This window comes from Cryptomeria japonica, chromosome 4, assembly GCF_030272615.1.
Source record: "Cryptomeria japonica chromosome 4, Sugi_1.0, whole genome shotgun sequence".
Lineage (NCBI taxonomy): Eukaryota > Viridiplantae > Streptophyta > Pinopsida > Cupressales > Cupressaceae > Cryptomeria > Cryptomeria japonica.
The window spans coordinates 692,495,287-692,514,942 of NC_081408.1; the positions used below are offsets into that span (position 1 = coordinate 692,495,287).

Sequence of the window (19,656 nt, forward strand, 5' to 3'; positions counted from 1 at the left end):
ATTCCCCGCATCCACTGACATATGTATTCTTATACAAAATTGGAAAAAGAGACGATTTTGGATTCTGCTAAATTCAATGAACACAATTTCTCTCTGTGTTCAATAAAGATCCACCATATCAAAATTGACTGATGAAGAATTATGGCCGAGAAGTTAAATGAAAAGATTCCAGGACAAGAATGAGTACTCCCTCACTTGTATAAATATACGGACTTGATTTCATTTTGCTTGAGTGCACAAAATGGTGGCCACTGCCCATCATTATCCAAGGCATCTCACTAGCATGCAGACAAAAGTCTTGCCATCAAACCTAAGGTTACAACAGTTCCCTGCATCCACTATCATATGCATTCTTATATACAATTCAAGAAAGAGATGATTTCGGATTCTGCTAAATTCAATGAAGACAATTTCTCTCTGTGTTCAACAAAGATCCACCACATCAAAATTGATTGATGAAGAATTATGGCCGAGAAGTTAAGTGAAAAGATTCAAGGGCAAGAATGAGCATTCCCCTCACTTGTCAAAACTATAAGGACTTAGTTTCCTTCTGCTTGAGAGCATAAAATAAGCCCCAACACTGAAAGATGTGCATTCCCATCAATTAACAAGTTGGGACATGATAAAGACTGATAATTTTCTGAGGATCCCTCTTGCTATTTCTAAGGAAGAGTTGTTAAGGGATATTGCAGAGTCTTCAAGATCTATTTTGAAGGAGCGGGGAATCCCCATGAAGCAACCAAAAAAAATGCTAAAAAATTAATTAGAATATTTCCCTCAATAATTGCAGCTCTTGCTTTTTAGTTTGAAAATTTGAGACGTGCATTTGGGGTCGGGCTAGAAATTGCTCCCCCCTCCCGACCCTCAGCTGTTTTTTGCCACTTGTCAATCATTGGGGTTTTAATAAAATTCATGAGACCACTAGGTTCCATAAATATCGAACTTTAAACTTTCAAGCTTAAACTGCATTATAAAATTCATGGGAATCCACTTTAAAATATTCCTAAAAAATTTCAGCTGAAATCTTTTAGGAAGTCCCCGTCCATGGGACCCCACCCTAAAGCATCCCCAGCAAACGCTATGGTCCCATTCAGAGGATACCTAAAACTTCTCAGATGAGGCTGCTGAAAAAACGTAGAAAATTTTTAGAATTATGTGGTCCTGTGAATTTTGTACGAGCAGGATATTGTAAAAGCTTTAGCTCAGAGTTTTTAGGAAGTTGGTGGTCCTGTGATTTATTTTAAAACTGCAATACTGAATCCCAACAGTATAAATATATAAGAGAAAAGACTTCCCTTCAAAAATTTACCTAAAATCCTATGGGAGCCTAATGATGCCACAAGGATTAAAATCCCCTAAGCTGAGGTGGGAGAATTTCAGGCCCCACCCCACAGTCAACCGCTGAAAACCTAAGAAGTAAAACGTAGGGGTTTCTATTTTGCAGGACAATATTTCATCTTTATTCCTCATATCATGGGACCTGTTGTTTCATACATATAGATCGAGAAACCCACTGCATGTCACTGCATCCCAAGTGTCCTCCTTGAAGCCTTTGTACCTCCCATAAAAGCACAGTTAGGTTTTCTGAGTTGCCATCGTCACTGATAAACATTTTTTTACAGAAATCGCATACATTGCTGTGTACAAATGTATATGCTTTTTAGCAATTTAATAAACCCAAAATTAATTGTGCTTCAACATGTCCAGAAGGGCCCGATCCTAGTATCTATTTAGGATTGAGTTTCGCCGCAGTGAGCAGACTCAGCAACCTCGTTTTCAAAAAGTTATTTTTGTCTAGATAAGTGATGTTTTTTTAAAAGATTGCTAGTGCTATTTTTGTCTAGATAAGTGATGTTTGTGTTTGAATTAACCGATGTGTACATGCATGTCCACTGAACTGGCTGATATCATTATATTAGCGAGTTAACTGGCCCTTTTGATTCCCACAAAACAAACTTGCATTGACTTAGAGCTACTTGTAACCGAGATACAAACGAAGATCCGTCCTTAGTTGACTTGTTACTGGATTAGCAATTTCAATTTAATAGACTGGCAGTTGAGTGCGAGTATCTCTTCTACAGAGCACAGGCCACTTGGCAGAAGAACAGAAATAGACAGAAGTTTAAATAACCAATGATTGCAATTACGTTTACAGCCGATATTCTGCGAAGGATGAAATCGGCTAAATGTTAGAGCTGCTGACTGTAATGAGATCCAAGAATCCAACTTACACTATAACGTATTCTGTAAATGTTATCATGTACTAATTTACTCCAAATCAGCCGTTGCAAAACAGACAACACTTAAGTCCCAGTTAATAAATAAAATGATAACATACATCAAACCCTCATGAATCGCAGAATCCGCAACACTCTCTTCTTTTGAAAAAAAAGCCGCCCGAGCAAATTGTCCGTACTTATCCAATAATCGTAAATCGTGGAAGTTAATGAGAGGCGAACAAAACCAGCCTTCAAAAACAAAATGAGGAGGAATTAATCCTAATTTCCTCTAATAGAGAAAAGCAGGTATATCCTTTACACTTTGAATGTAGAATAGCCGTTAGCTTTAACCAACAGAGCATTTCTCGTGCTCAACGGCATAAAGCTGCTTTTCATTGACAGGTTTCAGCGAAGTAGATCTGAAATAGATCAAATTTACGGCCACGGATCCTAAATAACAGCATCAGCTTTTATTCGAGCCACTAAATCCCAATTTACACTCACGACTAACAATGCTACATCCTTTACCCTTTGAGTATAAAATGGAGCTTAACTTTATCCATCAGAGCATTTATCACACCGAACTCCATAAAGCTGGTCCTAGTTTTGTAAAGTTTCTGTCAAAGAATCGCATCATTAACCTTTAGAATGTAAACTAGTCAAAACCACGAAACAAATCAGTGACAAGCATTTCTCGCACAAGCTTCAGAGCTCGCTTCAATTTACATATTTCCATCAAGCAGCCGTTAAATAGAAGAACTTCACGGTCACAGATCCAAAACTACTAAGCCATCCTCCAATCAAGCCGTTGCATCCTAATTTACTCTAAACAAAAAGACACATCTAACATGTCCACAGGATTAAAAAAAAACCTTCAGTTAAGCGAAAAACAGTGAGCTTTTAGAAAAAACAACCCGTCACTGATCAACATTCCCCAATCTCACCTCACAACACAAAGTAATCCCCGCTCTTAAACTGTAAATCACAATGCTTACATCTATTTCACTAAATTACTCCATTTTACCCAAAAGCAAAACAAACGCACCTTAAATATAGCCAAGCCAAGGATCCAGGACCTCTCAGACACTCCCATGACAGCGTCTTCTACAGCCTCAGAACAACCTGGCTAGAATTCGCCCCAAACAACATATTCAACACACCTCACACCATAAATCCAAATCCATCCACTTCCCTGCAAACAATAACTCTTTCACTCACACTCTATCAAATCCACCCTTACGGACTCGAGCAACATAACAGAAGAAACCAGAACTTGCTCTGAACAGCCATTAAAATCAACTGTCACGCAACTAGAAGCCTGAGCAGAGCCCTCTTCTGCATTGCCATACAGCTGGACAATAACAAATACGTGCTGAGGCAAATGATAATAATAACAAAAAGCGTCCTCCGCTGTGTATTTTCTTCTAAGCCTGTGCCTTCCCAGGGTAAGCCACATTAATCTGTTAAATTATTTATATCCCTTCAAATAGACTGTTCAAATTATTTTTCATTTCCTCTTCCGTATACGTTATTATCAAATTAATCCAAATTTATCCTAAATACGAGACTCTACAACTCTTATATTATCATTTTTTTTTGTTTTCTTCTCGTCTTTCAAAGCTCCCCAGTCACGTCGGATTTTTCGCCTAATTTCAATTCCATTTAAATTTACGAATTAGATTGCAGCCACACTGCGGACCCCACCACCTGTCAGGCCCCTTAAATACCGCGCAGAATTCCGTAAATATACACCGTTAGATCTCCCGTCTGGGGCTCTACGTCCGTGAGATTCGTCCTGCGTTATTCCATAGACTCGGCTGCGCTCCCAACGTATATGTTTTAACCGTGGTTAGAGGGTCGAGGTAACCCTGGTTAGGAAGGTTCGGTTTGGGTTTGTTTTATTTAGTTTTTAAATTATCGTGCTTATCGGAGTTGGTAAAGCGGAGTCAAATTAGGAGTGGGATTTTGGAAATATTAATAAAAAAAATTAAAGCGGTTGGGAGGGGGTTTGAATTTCCTGGTTTGTTGGGATTGAGGTGGGGAGGAGAAATCATGGGATGAGTTGTCCATTTCACATTAGCCTAAGGGATTATGTTGAATTTTTGTCTAAACGTTTTTTTTTCTTTTTCTTTTTTCTTTTAGGGAGTTTTTTAAATTTTTGACTTTTTCTTGAAATCTTCGACTAGTATTTTATTGTTCTTGTATGGACATAATAAAAAAAAATCAATTCTTATATATTTATTTTTTAAATTCAATTCTATTGAATGGTACCTGAATTGTACTTGTTTATCTTTAATTGAACTTTGACGGTATGTAATATGAATTTTTTAGAAGTGTTTTTAATTTTAAAATTATAATTTAAATTATTGTTTATGTGATGATTAGTGTATAAGTAGTGTGCATTTATAATATAATTTAATTTAATGATACTAGATTTCCACAATCTATAATGTTAGATTTACTAGTTCTAATTTTGATTGTGTGAGAATTTTTTAGATGCAAAAAAATTCTCACACAATCAAAATTAGAAACAGCAAATCTCGTAATTTAATTTACATGTATTTTTATTTATAAAAATTTATTTCCATTTTAAGATTTTATTTAATTTTAAGTCAAATGTGTAATTGTACAAATAAGGGGTCTTAATACGGAATAGTAAAAGTGGTCTTGATTTTTTTCAATGTAAATTTAAATTTTGGATGTGTATATTTTTACCTTAAGTAATTGTAATGTGTTGACTTAAAGTGTGAAACATTTTACTTGTACCCTTGGAACTAAATGTAAGGACTCGTCTAACTCATTCTAAGGCATGAGAGTTGTCTTAAATAGTTGCTTTAGAGCATTTACTACAACTACATCAACATTCAAGAACATCAATACCACTTTATATGCTTGACTCGACATCTAGATATACTGCATGATTGCATATTTGCATCTAGATATCAGATTTATGAAAAAGGGATTGAACTTAACTGGTTAAAACACTGGGTTCTCACTATGGAGACCTAATTTCAATTCCCAATAGAGACATCTGAAGTAGAATTCTAAGAAGGTCTTGGGGTCAATCTAATCAAACATAATAATAATAATAATTCAAAGATATGTAATGGGGATGGGGCCCCCTACTATGTCCCCACTGATTCATAGCTCCAGTCAAAAGCTATTTAGGCTTCGGCAATTGATTGCACTTATTTATTATTTCAACTTTGCATTTAATCTGAGTTGTTGCAGATTACAGTGTAAACCATAATTCTAATACAAGTAATATTACCTCTACGGTTGTACGTAATTCACATACAAGTCAACCTGCACGGTTGTCTCTATATCGACTGTGATGGAAAGTCAATCTGCAATGTATATTCGTCGAACTTCTGCATCTATCGACGACATGTTATTTATACACAAAGGCTGATCCACAAAGGAGTCACGACTCCTTGTGGAACCGACATGATTCCTCAAGGAGTCGTGACTCCTATGTGGAGTCATGTCGACAGCCATCAACAAATGCTTAACCCACGATAATCTCGTCAGGTTCTAATAAACACATAATTGGTCAACCAAACCAATAGTGAAATATGACTATTTACTAATAATTGGAAATGTGTCAAAAATGAAATTATATAATTAATATTATGAATAATTAGTAACACAGGGTTGTTACTAATTATTCATAATATTGGTTATAATATTAATCATAATATTAACCAATTAATAATTAAATAGCTACATAAATATATATCTATATGTGACCAAAATAATAAGGATAGATATACGGATAATACAAGACAACTGTCTAAGGCTAAAAGGCCAATTAGACATTTGGTTTATTCAACCGATGCTATCTATTTTAACACTCCCTCTTAGCAAGGGAGGATAATCTTCTATCATACAGCCCTTATTGTGATCACAATAGATTCATCTATGAGAGAGAGAGAGAGAGATATCACCTCACTGTGATATTAGGAGATGTGGCATATCCACGGATATCACGTCTCATGATATCCATCATGATCTCATAAACAATACCCACCATTATGTCCACGGATATCATGGCTCGTGATATCCACCTTAACGGCAAATTTAAGGATATTGATTCATGGCATGTCCAGGATATTATGTCACATAATATCCACCATGAACCTCTTAATGTAATACCCACCATTATGGCTTGTCCATGGATATCACGTCTCATGATATCCACCATTATGGCATATTCAAGGATATTACTTCATGGCATGTCCACAGATATCACGTCTCATGATGTCCACCATTATAGTATCCATAGATATTACTTCTAGAGATATCAACCATCATGACATATCCATAGATATCACATCTCACGAGATCCATCATAATGGTGTGATCAATCAATATTGTAAGATCTTCACCTTGCAATAATGATCAGATATACAAGTGTTTATCATTGAGAGATTGTCACCTCACAATGATATCAACCATGACTCATCCAGAGGGTGAACACACAAGTACAAGAAGGTCATCATGGATTCTCTCACGAGATGTTGTCATGGAGTCACACACATGACATTAATCATGAACCATATCAGATTAATAAGTCGCATTAATAAGAGTTTACACTTTAAACATCGTATAATGAGAAAGAGTACATTAGTATAATAAACTATACAATACAATCAATGATGTTGAGACTCAATCTCAGCTAGGGCTACATTTTCCACCATACCAAGCTTATCTTGAAAGTACACAAACTTTTTTCTAGAGAGAGGCTTGGTGAGAATGTTCGTCGTCAATTCATTAGTACCAATGTTTCTTAACTTAATAACATACCTTTCCACTTGATGATGAGGAGGGATGATAGAAGGTTAGTCTTCTTTGAGGTTGGTGGGCTTTTGTTCTCAATGTTCTTCCCAAATCAATCCCTAGGCACAAATGGGATTCTTCTAAAACCTTTCTCCTATCTCCTCCTCTCTATTCAACACTGCTTGCACCCTATTGTATTGGACATCACTCCTCCTTACCTTCCATGCTAAGGCATTCAAATCTGAAATGAGGTCCTCTTGAGTGTCACCAAAAATGAACAAGTTTGGTTGTCCAACTGGCTGAATCTCCTCTCTTCCCGGAATGGGCAACTGTTGGAGAACCATGGTTTACCTAATCTTATTTTCTCCTTTAAGGATTTCAATCATATTAATCTGTTGATTGAGCATCTAGACAGGTCTGCAAGGTAGGATGACTGTCCTTCACTTCTCAAGAATGGAAATTTCTCAATTGGAAGCAAAGAATGTAGGGTTACTCAAAGCAACTTTCTAGGTGCAAAAGGTCCATTTGATCAAATGGCTCAATACAATGCTTTGGATATTGTAGTAGGGTATCTCAGGTCTCTACTCATCAATTTTGATGATTTGAAACAACCAATTGCTTCCCCTTCCTTACCGATTTCATGAATTGGTCAAATTTGCTCCAAAAAGGCTACTAGAATTAGCCCTAGTTTTTCGTGAAATTTGTTCACCCTGCTCAATCTATTGTAATTCATGGAAAACTCTTGGAGATGTGGTCATTTGATGTTGAAAGCTCAAGTATTTTTTCTATGGCAAGTACTGTACAGACTGTTTTAGTGCTACCCCACAAAATAGGCACTTTTCAAGGGTTTTTGAAAGTTTTAGTGAGGGTTTGCAATTTACGAGTTTTCTTCATGATACTAGGCCAAATTAAATGCTTCAATCCTTGCTTTAACATATTCCAAACACCTCCGAAGATTCAAAGCTTATCTTCTAATATTGTCATTATATCAAACAAGTGCCACACTGCTGCCCTTACACAGAAAAACAGTCTAGATGACTGGGACAGCAATGGTTTTAAGATTTTGCATACATTTTGAGCCTTGATAAACCAAACACAATTAAAGTATGATAATTAGGGATGTAACAAATGGTTTGACATCAGTTGGAACACCATGCACAGCAAATAAGAAAGGATTTTATAACTGTTGTTCATACACAGTCAACACTGCATTTTTGACAGCAATAAGGTGCATTTTTGACAGCAACTTCCTTTCTTTCTTTTGTTTGCTTCTTTACTCTGTCCCTGGCCTGCAAGAAGGTGTTAAAGGCATGATAGAATAATGCATTTATCCTCTTCAAAGATCTTGAAGGTTTGAATACTTAAAGGATGACACAAATCAAGACAACCTTGTATGACTGTGACAAAAAAGTACATTGTTTTAGGATCCTTATTTAGGTCCTTTACAATCAATTTGTGTAACTTGTCATCTCAACATTGAAACCACTTGCAAATACATTTCCATGATGCAAGAAAGAGGAATGCATCATTTCATACTATCCATTTAGAGAGGTTGGCAATGAGGATCTAACAATGAAACAGTGACTCACTGTTTTGCAGTCCGTTTTACACCTTTGCCTCTTGCTTCCAACCAAGTCATGAGAGAGACAAGGATGGTAAAGCACAATGTTGTCTCTTTCCAACTTGTTTCTTCTTTAACATTTCAAGGTACAGTGCTATGAACAGCAAAGTACCATTTAAACAAATTTGAGAATACCCAAGCCAAGTTGCTCACTTCACACACTTGCCATGGGCTTACAAACACTTGTACATTGCTAGAAAAGGAAAATGGATGTATGGTATAGTATGTACAGATCCAACAAATTCCCTCAAAGCCATGGATGAAGAGACTTTGAAGAAATTAGTTGGACCGTGAATGATCTTCCATTGGAACCACAAAACAATGCCTTTCTCAAGAGCACTTCAAACAAAACTTGTTCCAAACCCCAAGAAAAGATCAGAGATCACTACTAAAACATCAAGAGAGATCACAGCAATGAAAAATAGGAGTAGTACGGACTCATGGAGCCATGGTACGGACTGTACTCTCAAAAGTGCAGAAAATTAGTTAAAAACTCACAAAAATGAGAGCAAAATAAGTATTTCTCTTAATTTTCCAAAATGAACAACCCATACAATGATTGGAACATGGTTTTTATACATGTGCCAACTTATTGAAGCCCTTTTATGGATAGGTACAGGCTGGAACTAACCCAAACCACCAAAAACCACTTTTTGACAACTTTTTGTTGCTCAAAAATTGCATTTTGACTTTCGGTGATTTGGCACTCAAACCAATGACTCAACATCATTTAGAAACACTAAATAAACATTCTCCAATGCCTTTCAAGGCTGTACAACATCAAAAATTCAAAAATGCTCATTTGGACCCAAAATTGACAATTTTTAGCCTACCGAGCAAAAAACCAAAAAAAATCTTGGAAACTCACAAAATGAGTTCCAAACCTTATTACACCACAAAACAAACCTATTAAACCTAATAGAAGCATAAAATAAACACACATGCTTAATTTGCAATAAAAAGTTGTACCTGCTAGGATTGGAGCATTTAGGTGCTCAGGTGCTCCTGCACCACTTGACCTCCACATGCTTTGACCTTTCATGAAATACAAGGTTAGAGTCTGCATCACTCTTGGTGTATTCCAAGTTCATCAAGTATTCATCTATCTAGAAATACTGTGACTTAGGAGTTAGCATAAAGGGCCTTTTAGTCTACATGGGACTCCATCCCATGAATTATAATCCTGTGACTGGTCACTAGAGAAAATATCTTGACATGGTTCACTCCCTCTGAACCAATATAACCAAGATCCTCAAATATCAATAGAAGCACATCCTCTTAGTTGCTCCCTCTGTCACGGAAGCATCCCCTGCTCACATGGTCCCAATCATGGAAGATATCTTTCTTTAGGAAACTCTCATCATCTGGTATGATCCTCATACGGTTGGAAGTGCTAGATCCAAAACCACCATGGATCTATTGTCATAAGATCAAGCCCTAGACGCCTGATAATGGGCTTTTGAGGGCTTATCCTCCTAGGGCTGTTGAAAAAAGTCACGTGTGGATGCTGCCAAACAGGGGATGGATCAAAATCAACTTTTACGGGGCATCCAGGGGGAATCCCGGGATCTCCAGTGCAAGGGTCATTTCTCGAGATGAGAAAGGTAGTATTTAGCATTTGGAGCAAAGAGATTGGTGGATGGCACTAACAATGAAGCTAAGTGTTAGGCGGCAATTGAAGCAATTCTTATGGCGAAAAAATTGGAGGTGAAAAAACTACACCTTGAAGGGGACTCCCAGATAGTGGTGAATGGCATCGCTAGGGGTAGAATGGATGCTCAGCACCTGGATAAACATATCAGAAGAATACATGACCTCCTGAATGGGTTCAAGGACTTTAAAGTATTGCATGTTCTAAGGGAAGTGAATGCAGAAGCTGATGTGCTCTTGAACGTAGGTGCAAATGGTTCCTTGGCTAAATATTTTAATTTCTTTGAAGACTTAAGGGATTTGGTCCCTTAGATTTCGTATGAAGAAGCGTTGAGTATGAAAGGGGAACCCGAGAAGTTGTGAAAAGCTATGTGTGAACCCATTTTAGATACGCATGTAGAGGGGTGGGGAAGGCGTATGAGGATTGAGTACACTGCAATGGTAGCAAGTAGAGAAAACGGCAGTGAAGGTGCAATGATGATAGTGAATGGAACTTTGGATTTGCTGGCAATGTGCGATGTGAGGTGGTGCGTGCAGTGTAATAAATGGATGGGGTGGCAGCGTGTTGTGACATTATGGTTCTCAGTTTTTGGCATTTCGAAGAGGATTGCAATTTCCTTTGCAAGCGTTGTTTCTTGGCTGTGTGGCAGGGGAACGATGGAAGTGAATTTCTCGTTGATCACTCTGGGCCAAATGCCTGCCTTTAAAGGCCCTATTTCAAGCCATCGTCTGAAGAATGTATTTAGGGTGGATGAGGAGGAATTTTGGAAGGTTGTTTGTTTTATGTTTGGGGATGAATTCCTAGACACTGACCGTTACCCGCGAACTAATTTGGACGTATCGTCCCTGTTTGTGGCACTGGCGCTGATGGTGGGAAGTTCAAGGGAGAACGTGACATGGGCGGCGTCTCTAGTTCTGAGACCAAAATGGTCGGTTGGCCTGGAGGAGTTGGTGGAATGAGCGGAGATTCGTGTGGGTTTGCGAATGGAGCAAGGGTCGTGGATGCGCTTAGGCGGGCAGAATGATGCAGTGCAGCCTCTGGTGGTGTGGTCAACCTCTCGCTCAGTTGAAACCCAGTTGGAGGATGCAAGGAAAGGGTGGCGGGATCTGCTAGACTTTGTGCAGAAGATGGGTCCGATGGAGCAAGCGAAACTGCACGGCAAGCAGACCCTGGTGAAGTCGTAGGCTCCGATTGGTGAGGATGGGTGACCGATGGTGCGTCATCAAATCCCACGGAAGATGGCGAAGATCATGGAACACAACAAGTTGCAAGGAGGACGGTCGGGAACCATGACCAGTGCTGGGATGGCGCAGTCCAATGCAAGACCCAGTCATGCCATTCCCAATGCCTCCCATGAGGAGGGGAGACCATTTAGTTCCAGCATGGTTAACTCTTTGCTCTCTATTGTGTGACCTATAGTAGAGAGTTGATTTTTCAATTCAGTGATCCTCATGAAGTATGAGGTGATGAATTTGCCTTTTATCATTTTGACATGATGGAGTTGTTGCTTAAGAGCAAGAGCTTGGCTTCTATTGTTTATTTCATACATGTTCTTTAATGATTTGAACATGCCATGGGCAGTCTCCATCTTTGAGATAATTGGCACAATACGATCTTTCACTAAGTCAACTAGCATCTTCATGGCTTTATTGTTCTTTCTCATCCACTGAAGCTTTTCATCTTCTTCTTCTGCTTCCAGTATGGCTTTCTTCACAAATCCATCTAATTCGTTTTCACTTAAGGCCAACATGATCCTAAACTTCCAAGATACAAAGTTAGAAGGCCCTTCAAGTCGATCCTCAAATCTAACACCACTCACCATTTTGAAGTGTAGAAGGGAGTTGAAGAATTCGAGGATAAATAGAGGATGGATTTGCCTATATAAATCTAATCTAATGTTTTCCTTAATCTGGCTCTGATACCAAGTTAAGTTTAATTGGATTTATATATAGGTAATTTTAAATTAAGAATGATATAGCATGTTGTATATTATAATATTGATTGCACTTATTTATTATTTCAACTTTGCCTTTAATCTGAGTTGTTGTAGTTACAGTGTAAACTGTAATTCTCATACAAGTAATATTACGTCTACGGCTGTATGTAATTCACATACAAGTCAATCTACACGGTTGTCTCTATATCGACTGTGATGGAAAGTTGATCTGCAATGTATATTCGTCGAACTTCTGCATCTATCGACGACATGTTATTTATACACAAAGGTCGATCCACAAAGGAGTCACGACTGCTTGTGGAATCGACATGATTTCTCAAGGAGTCATGACTCCTATGTGGAGTCATGTCGAGAACCATCAACAAATGATTAACCCACGATAATCTCATCAGGTTCTAATAAACGCGTGATCAGTCAACCAAACTAATAGTGAAATATGACTATTTACTAATAATCGGAAATGTGTCAAAAATAAAATTATATAATTAATATTATGAATAATTAGTAACACAAGGTTGTTACTAATTATTCATAATATTGATTATAATATTAATCATAATATTAACCAATTAATAATTAAATAGTTACATAAATATATATCTATATGTGATCAGAATAATAAGGATAGATATACAGATAAATACAAGACAAATATCTAAGGCTGTAAGGCCAATTAGACATTTGGTTTATCCGACCGATGCTATATTTTAACAACCCCAAGAGGCATCTACAATGACATCAAAAACCTGTATCAATTTATAGCTTTCATATTTAAATTGACGTGTAACTAGTAGTTCCAACCACGAAAGTGAGAAGATTGTATGCCTTTGTAATTCGCTAGTCACCCACAGTGGCATTAAATAGACTTCGCAAATTGTTGGCTTCAAACTCTTGCATTAAGTAAGAGGTGAGATTAGAATAGAAAAGTGGTTGAGTGGCAGATTGTGTTACATTTTAGCATATATGTATTTCTTTTATCAATGTACAATCACTATTCGCAATCAAAGTTTGAATTTTCAGTTTTTCATGTCCTTAATCTCAATTTAATACTAAGAAAATATTTTCATCGATGGAGAAACAAATGGATTCTCCAAAGGTAGTTGTTCTAGTTGTCAATATTTTAGCACTCTCATGACTACATTTCGTTATAAAGAAGTGCATCTTTAAAAAAATACTATCGCATGTATTCAATTTGTTATCACATACAATCAATTTGTTATGATTTCATAGATTTGGAAGCACTTCCAACAACTCCATGTTTTATAAATTGGCATGTTTTGAATTAAAGTAGTGGATAAAGGAAGGAGACATAGTTTGGATAATTGCATTCATGACAGGATTCAAGCACAGTAGTAGTCTAGATTGATTGGGACAAAGGCCTATGAACCTTTGCCTTCGAATACAAAATATTTATTCATGTCTACCCCGCAAGTAGTTGTTGTTGTATTAGGGCACTATTGCCGTGAACAAGAGCTCTCCATTTCTCAAATAAACACGTGGGATGGCTTTTTTAGATTCTGAAGGGAATTTTTTTTCCATACATTTAATTTCATTTAGGAAAAAACATCTAAATAAAAAAATAAAACTATAGCTTCGCATATATAATTATCAATGGTTAATTTTGAATGATTTACGTTTTCAATGAAGTTTTCTCAGTTCATCTTTTGCTATTTTGGTTCACCAATATCATGTTAGTTTATGCAATTTAATATCTCATCCATTTACTACCGATTAAGCCTAAATCATGTACCCAAAATAATAAATGATAGCAATGAGACTATGGATTAGGTATGGAAAATATTTTACCAAATTTAAGTCATATGCTGAAATTTTAGTAAATTTCTTGAAAATGAAATAAAACTTTGACATATCTTAGGGGGCCACTAGGATTTATTTTTATCGAGCTTGTAGACACTTAAAAATAATTACTTTTAATTATTTTTAATTCCTCACATAATTAATTAATTAATTGTGTTAATTCAAATTCTCCTCAATATTAATTAAATATAATTAATATTGTCACTATAGTATGTGACTGATTTATTTAATAAATCAATCCCTTTCTTTATTCTTCTAAAAAATTAAATCCTCACAAATCTACCTCTTGGCTAATTAATTTCAATTAATTAGTTAACCTACATGATTCTTACAAATCATCTTCTTAATTCATCATTAACCTAATAAATTCTTCTAGAAACTCCCTAAACTCACTTAACCTTATTCTTCTAATTTTTAATTCCCTCCACTCCTTCTCTCTCCTAATCAAATCCTCCTACAACTCCTAATCCCACCTAACATTTCCTCTAATCCTCCTCCTAATGAGTTGCTAGAGGCTAATCATCATGATTAGCCACAAAGTCAACCTCTTGTCCCTTCCATCCAACCACCAGCTTTTAATGCTCTTTTCCTAGGTGAATGTGAGCTTTTCAAAATCTCACAATCCTCTAGGAATCTCCTCTCCCAAGGAATTTTTAAATCCTTCTTATTCCTCTAATCCCCATTATCGCCCCTTTTTGGAGAATTTTTAATTCCTCCTCTCCATTCTTCAAGGAATGTCACATCCCTTGCTCCTCTCAAGGCACATTCAGATGTCTTCCCAATGCACCTTTCTCTTCTCAAGGTACCTTGGGAAGTCTTCCCAATGCACCTTGAGGAGTGTGGAGACAAGAAATGCCTTTAAGACATATCTCTTGGTCTCCACACCCTTTCTTCGACCTTGTGTGGGCTCACAAGAAATCCTAGCCCTCCATCTTGGATCCATCCCAACCAACCATTCTTCCTCTCCTCTTCCTATAAATTGAAGACTCTATCCCTTCATTGATCATCTCCAAGTTCAGTAATCTTATGCTACCCTTTTGAGCCTAGGAAATCATCTTAGCAAGCAAGAGGAGAGCCATTTTGTCCAAATCATATTTCATCCACACTTAACCATTTTGTCCATATCATCCTCCTAGAATCCATTTCATATTGTGCACAACATTGGAGAGCCATCCACATCAAGCAAGCAAGAGGAGCACATCAAGTGGAGCATCATCCAAGGGTGCCTTCACTTCATCAAGCTCCATCTGAAGGAGAAGGTATTGGTTTGTGAGGTATATGCATTTCATTCTTGTTTTGAGCATTTCAAATTATGTCTTTGGATTTCATGTGATTATATGTTTGATCTACATATTTGTTATCTAATCCACCTCACTAGTCTTTTATCCTCTTCAAAGCTCTTTTCTCATTGGAATAAAAAAATTAAGATTTACATTTTTATACTCCAAATTCAGACTCATCTATTACAAATATGTTAAATGATTCTTGTTGTACTTATTATTTCACTAATTGCAAATATTTCCAATGATAGTCTCATGATATGCAATTCTATAATCCATATTCAAACCTCAATGTTGTTTCCAAACTATATTGCTTATTTTTTTTATTATTTATAGTTGGAAGCTTTGGATTTTCTACTTTAGCCATCTTCTAGCTTAAAGGTAAACACTATTTCCCCTACTCTTTGGTCTTAAAACTATGATTGTATTTGGTGTTAGTCTTAAAACTATGATTGTATTTGGTGTTGGTCTTAAAACTATGATTATGTTTAATATTTGCATATGAATGAGACAATAACTACACTAATGGCTACATCTGAATGAGACTTCAACTACACTGGAGTCATCATACAAGGGGGAAGCACGGTTCTTTTCTACTTAACAAACTTTGTGTTTTGAACTGAAGTGAATATGTTGGTAAGGTTCTACTAGTCTTCCAAAAATGAAGTGATCTATATAATATGGTCTGAGCTATTAATTTGCCTATTATTTTTTCATAGCAAAGATACCTTTGGTTGTGACGTTTCATCTTTATAAGATTTGTTCTTTGAAAATGAAAGTAACTCGACATCTTTGGTTCTATGGTTCATTTTTATATCCTATTTTTTCAAAAATGAAATTGTTTTGACTTAGTTGGATATCAAAGCATGCAACACTGTCATATCTATATATTTTGTATCCATGTGGCTTGGTAGACCTAATAATTCATTGCATTAAATCTTTATAGTATTGCTCTAAAAATTTATGCTTTATTTTAACCTTTTTATTTGAATTATGAATTGTCTACATTAAGCATTTGGTACTTTAGTAGCAGTAGATTGACATGCTAGAATGTGTTTGAAATCAAATTTGATGTACCATTATAAATCATTAGACAACTTTATTTTTTAGATGTGTTTTGCTTGTTGTTTTGTTTCTAAAACTTGGAGCTATTTTTTATTTATACATATAATCATTGAATTTCTTCTAACAATTGAGTACATTTCCTTTTCTTCTTGTTTGTTAACATGGAATACATAATTTATGTTAGCAACAATCAAGAAGGAAGACCGAGAAGGGGGGTGAGTCAGTCTTTACCGGATCACAACAAATTAAACTTCAAAACATAAACTGATAGACTGCAACAATAATAGATAAGCAAATTAAGAACACAACACCCAACACCAAGATTTTTGACGTGGAAAACCCTGTTAAGGGAAAAACCATGGTGGGAACCTACCCACAGTAAGATGATACTCTGCAGTAGTATGTGAAAATATTACAATGGGGAATGCACATGCATTCAGGCACACTGCCTAGAGCTCACTGCTCTATATAATTCAAACTACAATCCAAAAGAAATGAATTGTAATGATAGCATCTACAATTGTCTGATGATAGTTCCAGTTAAGCACAATTGTCTGCTCTGCAAAACCAATCTCACCTCAACATTGCACTGAAGGATAAGTCTCTTGTTCGCACAATCACCTCTCTCTGATAATGCAGACATAATACCGACACCTAAATTACATAAGCATCTCATCTATATATACAAATCATCAACCTTGATAGCAAGGTCAGCTCAACCCTCAACTTACAATTACAAAAATTACATCACGTGATACAAAGATCTAACACTGGACCAATATTATGATTTACATTACATAGCATGGACCTAATTCAAATTTCCAAACAATCAAATCCACTGAAAATCATGCCAAGATCAAACGCAACACGCTACACCACCATAAATACCACATAACACGAAAATCATCACCAGTTCATAGAAGTCACCAAAAACTCACAAAACGATCAATGCAGATCACCAAAATAAATAGGAAACAACTAGGGAACACCAACAAGCACGTTAGAATCATTTGGAGGAGTTGCACCAACACCTCTTTTCAAATCTTCATCGGTCAACGTCTCAAAGCTCAAGAACACAACCAAACAACAATTGTCATGAAGAAAGATAACTTGCAAAGCACCAAATCACGAACCATTTGAAACGAAGATTCAAAAGATCATCGCAAACAATATCCCAAAGTTTCAACACAAGATCTGATCACACCGGAATATAGCGGAGGAAATATCGGATTCTGCAAAACAGTCATCAACAAAATCAAACTACAAAACCGGATCAGAAGATCTTCCCAAGCTCATTGGAATAAACCAAAAGAATATGTTGACATCAATGACAACAACATATCTTAGCAGTAGCAATGATCAACCAAATCCAACAATCCAACATTTTATTATATTTTACGAATAGGATTTGTATTTAAGAGCATACCACTTTAAGTTATTTTTATTAGCGGTGGCAATCATCATTAATACATTGTATTTCAAACATTTAAATATATCTGACATAAGTAGTGGCATCAATGTCAATTGATTATGTAATTTAATCCTATAATTTCTTCATCTACTTTGACATTTACAAATGTTGTTAAGAGAAACCTTAAAGAACAAACCCTTTATCCTCTTTGGGTTTTCTAATAAACACAATATTTTTTCCATGATTCTATTTAAATTAACAGTATAGAAATAACTTGACAAAGTTTCAAATTTATTTAGCCCAATGTTCTTGGCTGGCAACCTAAAAGTATATGTAATTGGTATTTGTTATTTAAATTAGTCGCGAGAAAACTTACTTCTAAACAACCATGTTATTCTTGGCATACTTTACATATTTTAAAAAATATATAGGTATGCTAGTAGGTAATTCCTATTGGAGGATGGATAAAGGTCAAAGAATTACATCCAGTCAATCAATTTTACCAAAAGAATGTGATGTTTTTTTATCAAATACTAAATAATTCATTCTTGTACAAGGAAATAATGCAAATAGCTTTAGAGAAGATAAAAGTATAATCTAATACTTCACACATTTCTTTAATGGTAACCATTTGGTTTCAAACCAACCATGAAATTTTATTTAATGGTTTGGGTCTTGTGGTGAATTATGGACATATCAATTGATATTAAACATGCCTTGGTTGATAGTGACTCTGATTTGAGTATATGTGGTAAGGATTGCTCAAATTATTTAATTTTAGATGCGACTAGAATGGATACCTTAAATACATTTATCTAAAAAATATCAATATGTAGAGTCTTGAGTTATATTATTTACTTGAAAGTTACTTCATTTTACTTTAGAGCTATTTATTTTGTTTTATCTACATCATTTATTTATTTTTTATTATTGTTTTACTTTAGAATTTTTATTTTTTTAAAAGAAAAAAGGGGTAAAGATTTATTCAGAAAACACAGAAATACAAAGTTTAAGCCTTAGGCCCACCAAGACAAAAACTAAAACTAAAAGGATCCTAAAAAAACCACCAGCACCACCACTGCAAAGTCTAGTGACCTGTCTAAAGTTTCAAGATAATTAGGAGGTAGACCATCCCTTCCACTAAAATCCCAACCATCAACATGCTTTGAAGGCCACTTGGCCAAATAATCAACCACTCTATTCCACTCCCTGGGAATATGACAAAAGGAGACAAATTCCAATGTATTACACAGTTGTAAAATTTGTTTGACCACAAAAGCTAATTGCCAACTCACATCATTCAAATTTTGTTTGTTCAACATGTCCACAATAATCTGAGAATCCGACTCACAAATAATCTTCCTCCATCCTAAAGAAAAGCCTCGCTCAACAACAATCTTAATAGCTAGGGCCTCCATAAGATTGTTAGAGTGATGCCCAATATAAATAGAGAGGAAAAAAACTGCACAACCATCATCACCTCTACCTATACCTCCAATACCTGCATGTCCAAGATTCCCATAGGAAGAGCCATCTGTATTAATTTTTAAGAATCCCATGGGAGGGGGAATACACCTTCCATCTCTACTTATCCATTGCTTCACATGTCAAGATCTATTTCCAGCAGCACAGTCCATTTTAATGTTTTCTAATTGCAGATTCTTTATTAGGCATTATCACCCGGATCAACATTTTTAGACAAATTGCACATAGCAGAGATTGTCTCATGAAGCCTACTAACTATCTTCTGCCATAGTTGAGGACTCCCTACATGTGAATCACAAAAGACCCTTCAATTCCTTTCCAGCCACATATTCCAGATAATAAGGGATGGCCCAATAGCCCAGACCACTCG

The 19,656-nt window shown here is 36.0% G+C and overlaps 1 protein-coding gene across 1 annotated transcript in view; it reads right to left on the minus strand.

The window, feature by feature from the left end:
• LOC131041618 (uncharacterized) overlaps positions 1–3,684 on the minus strand; it is a 28,260-nt gene extending 24,576 nt beyond the window's left edge. Inside the window, exon 1 of the mRNA XM_057974755.2 lies at positions 3,265–3,684. Within this exon, the coding sequence (XP_057830738.2) occupies positions 3,265–3,312 (48 nt within the window). The 5' untranslated portion in view covers positions 3,313–3,684. The remainder of the gene's footprint in view (positions 1–3,264) is intronic.
• Positions 3,685–19,656: the final 15,972 nt, after the last annotated feature.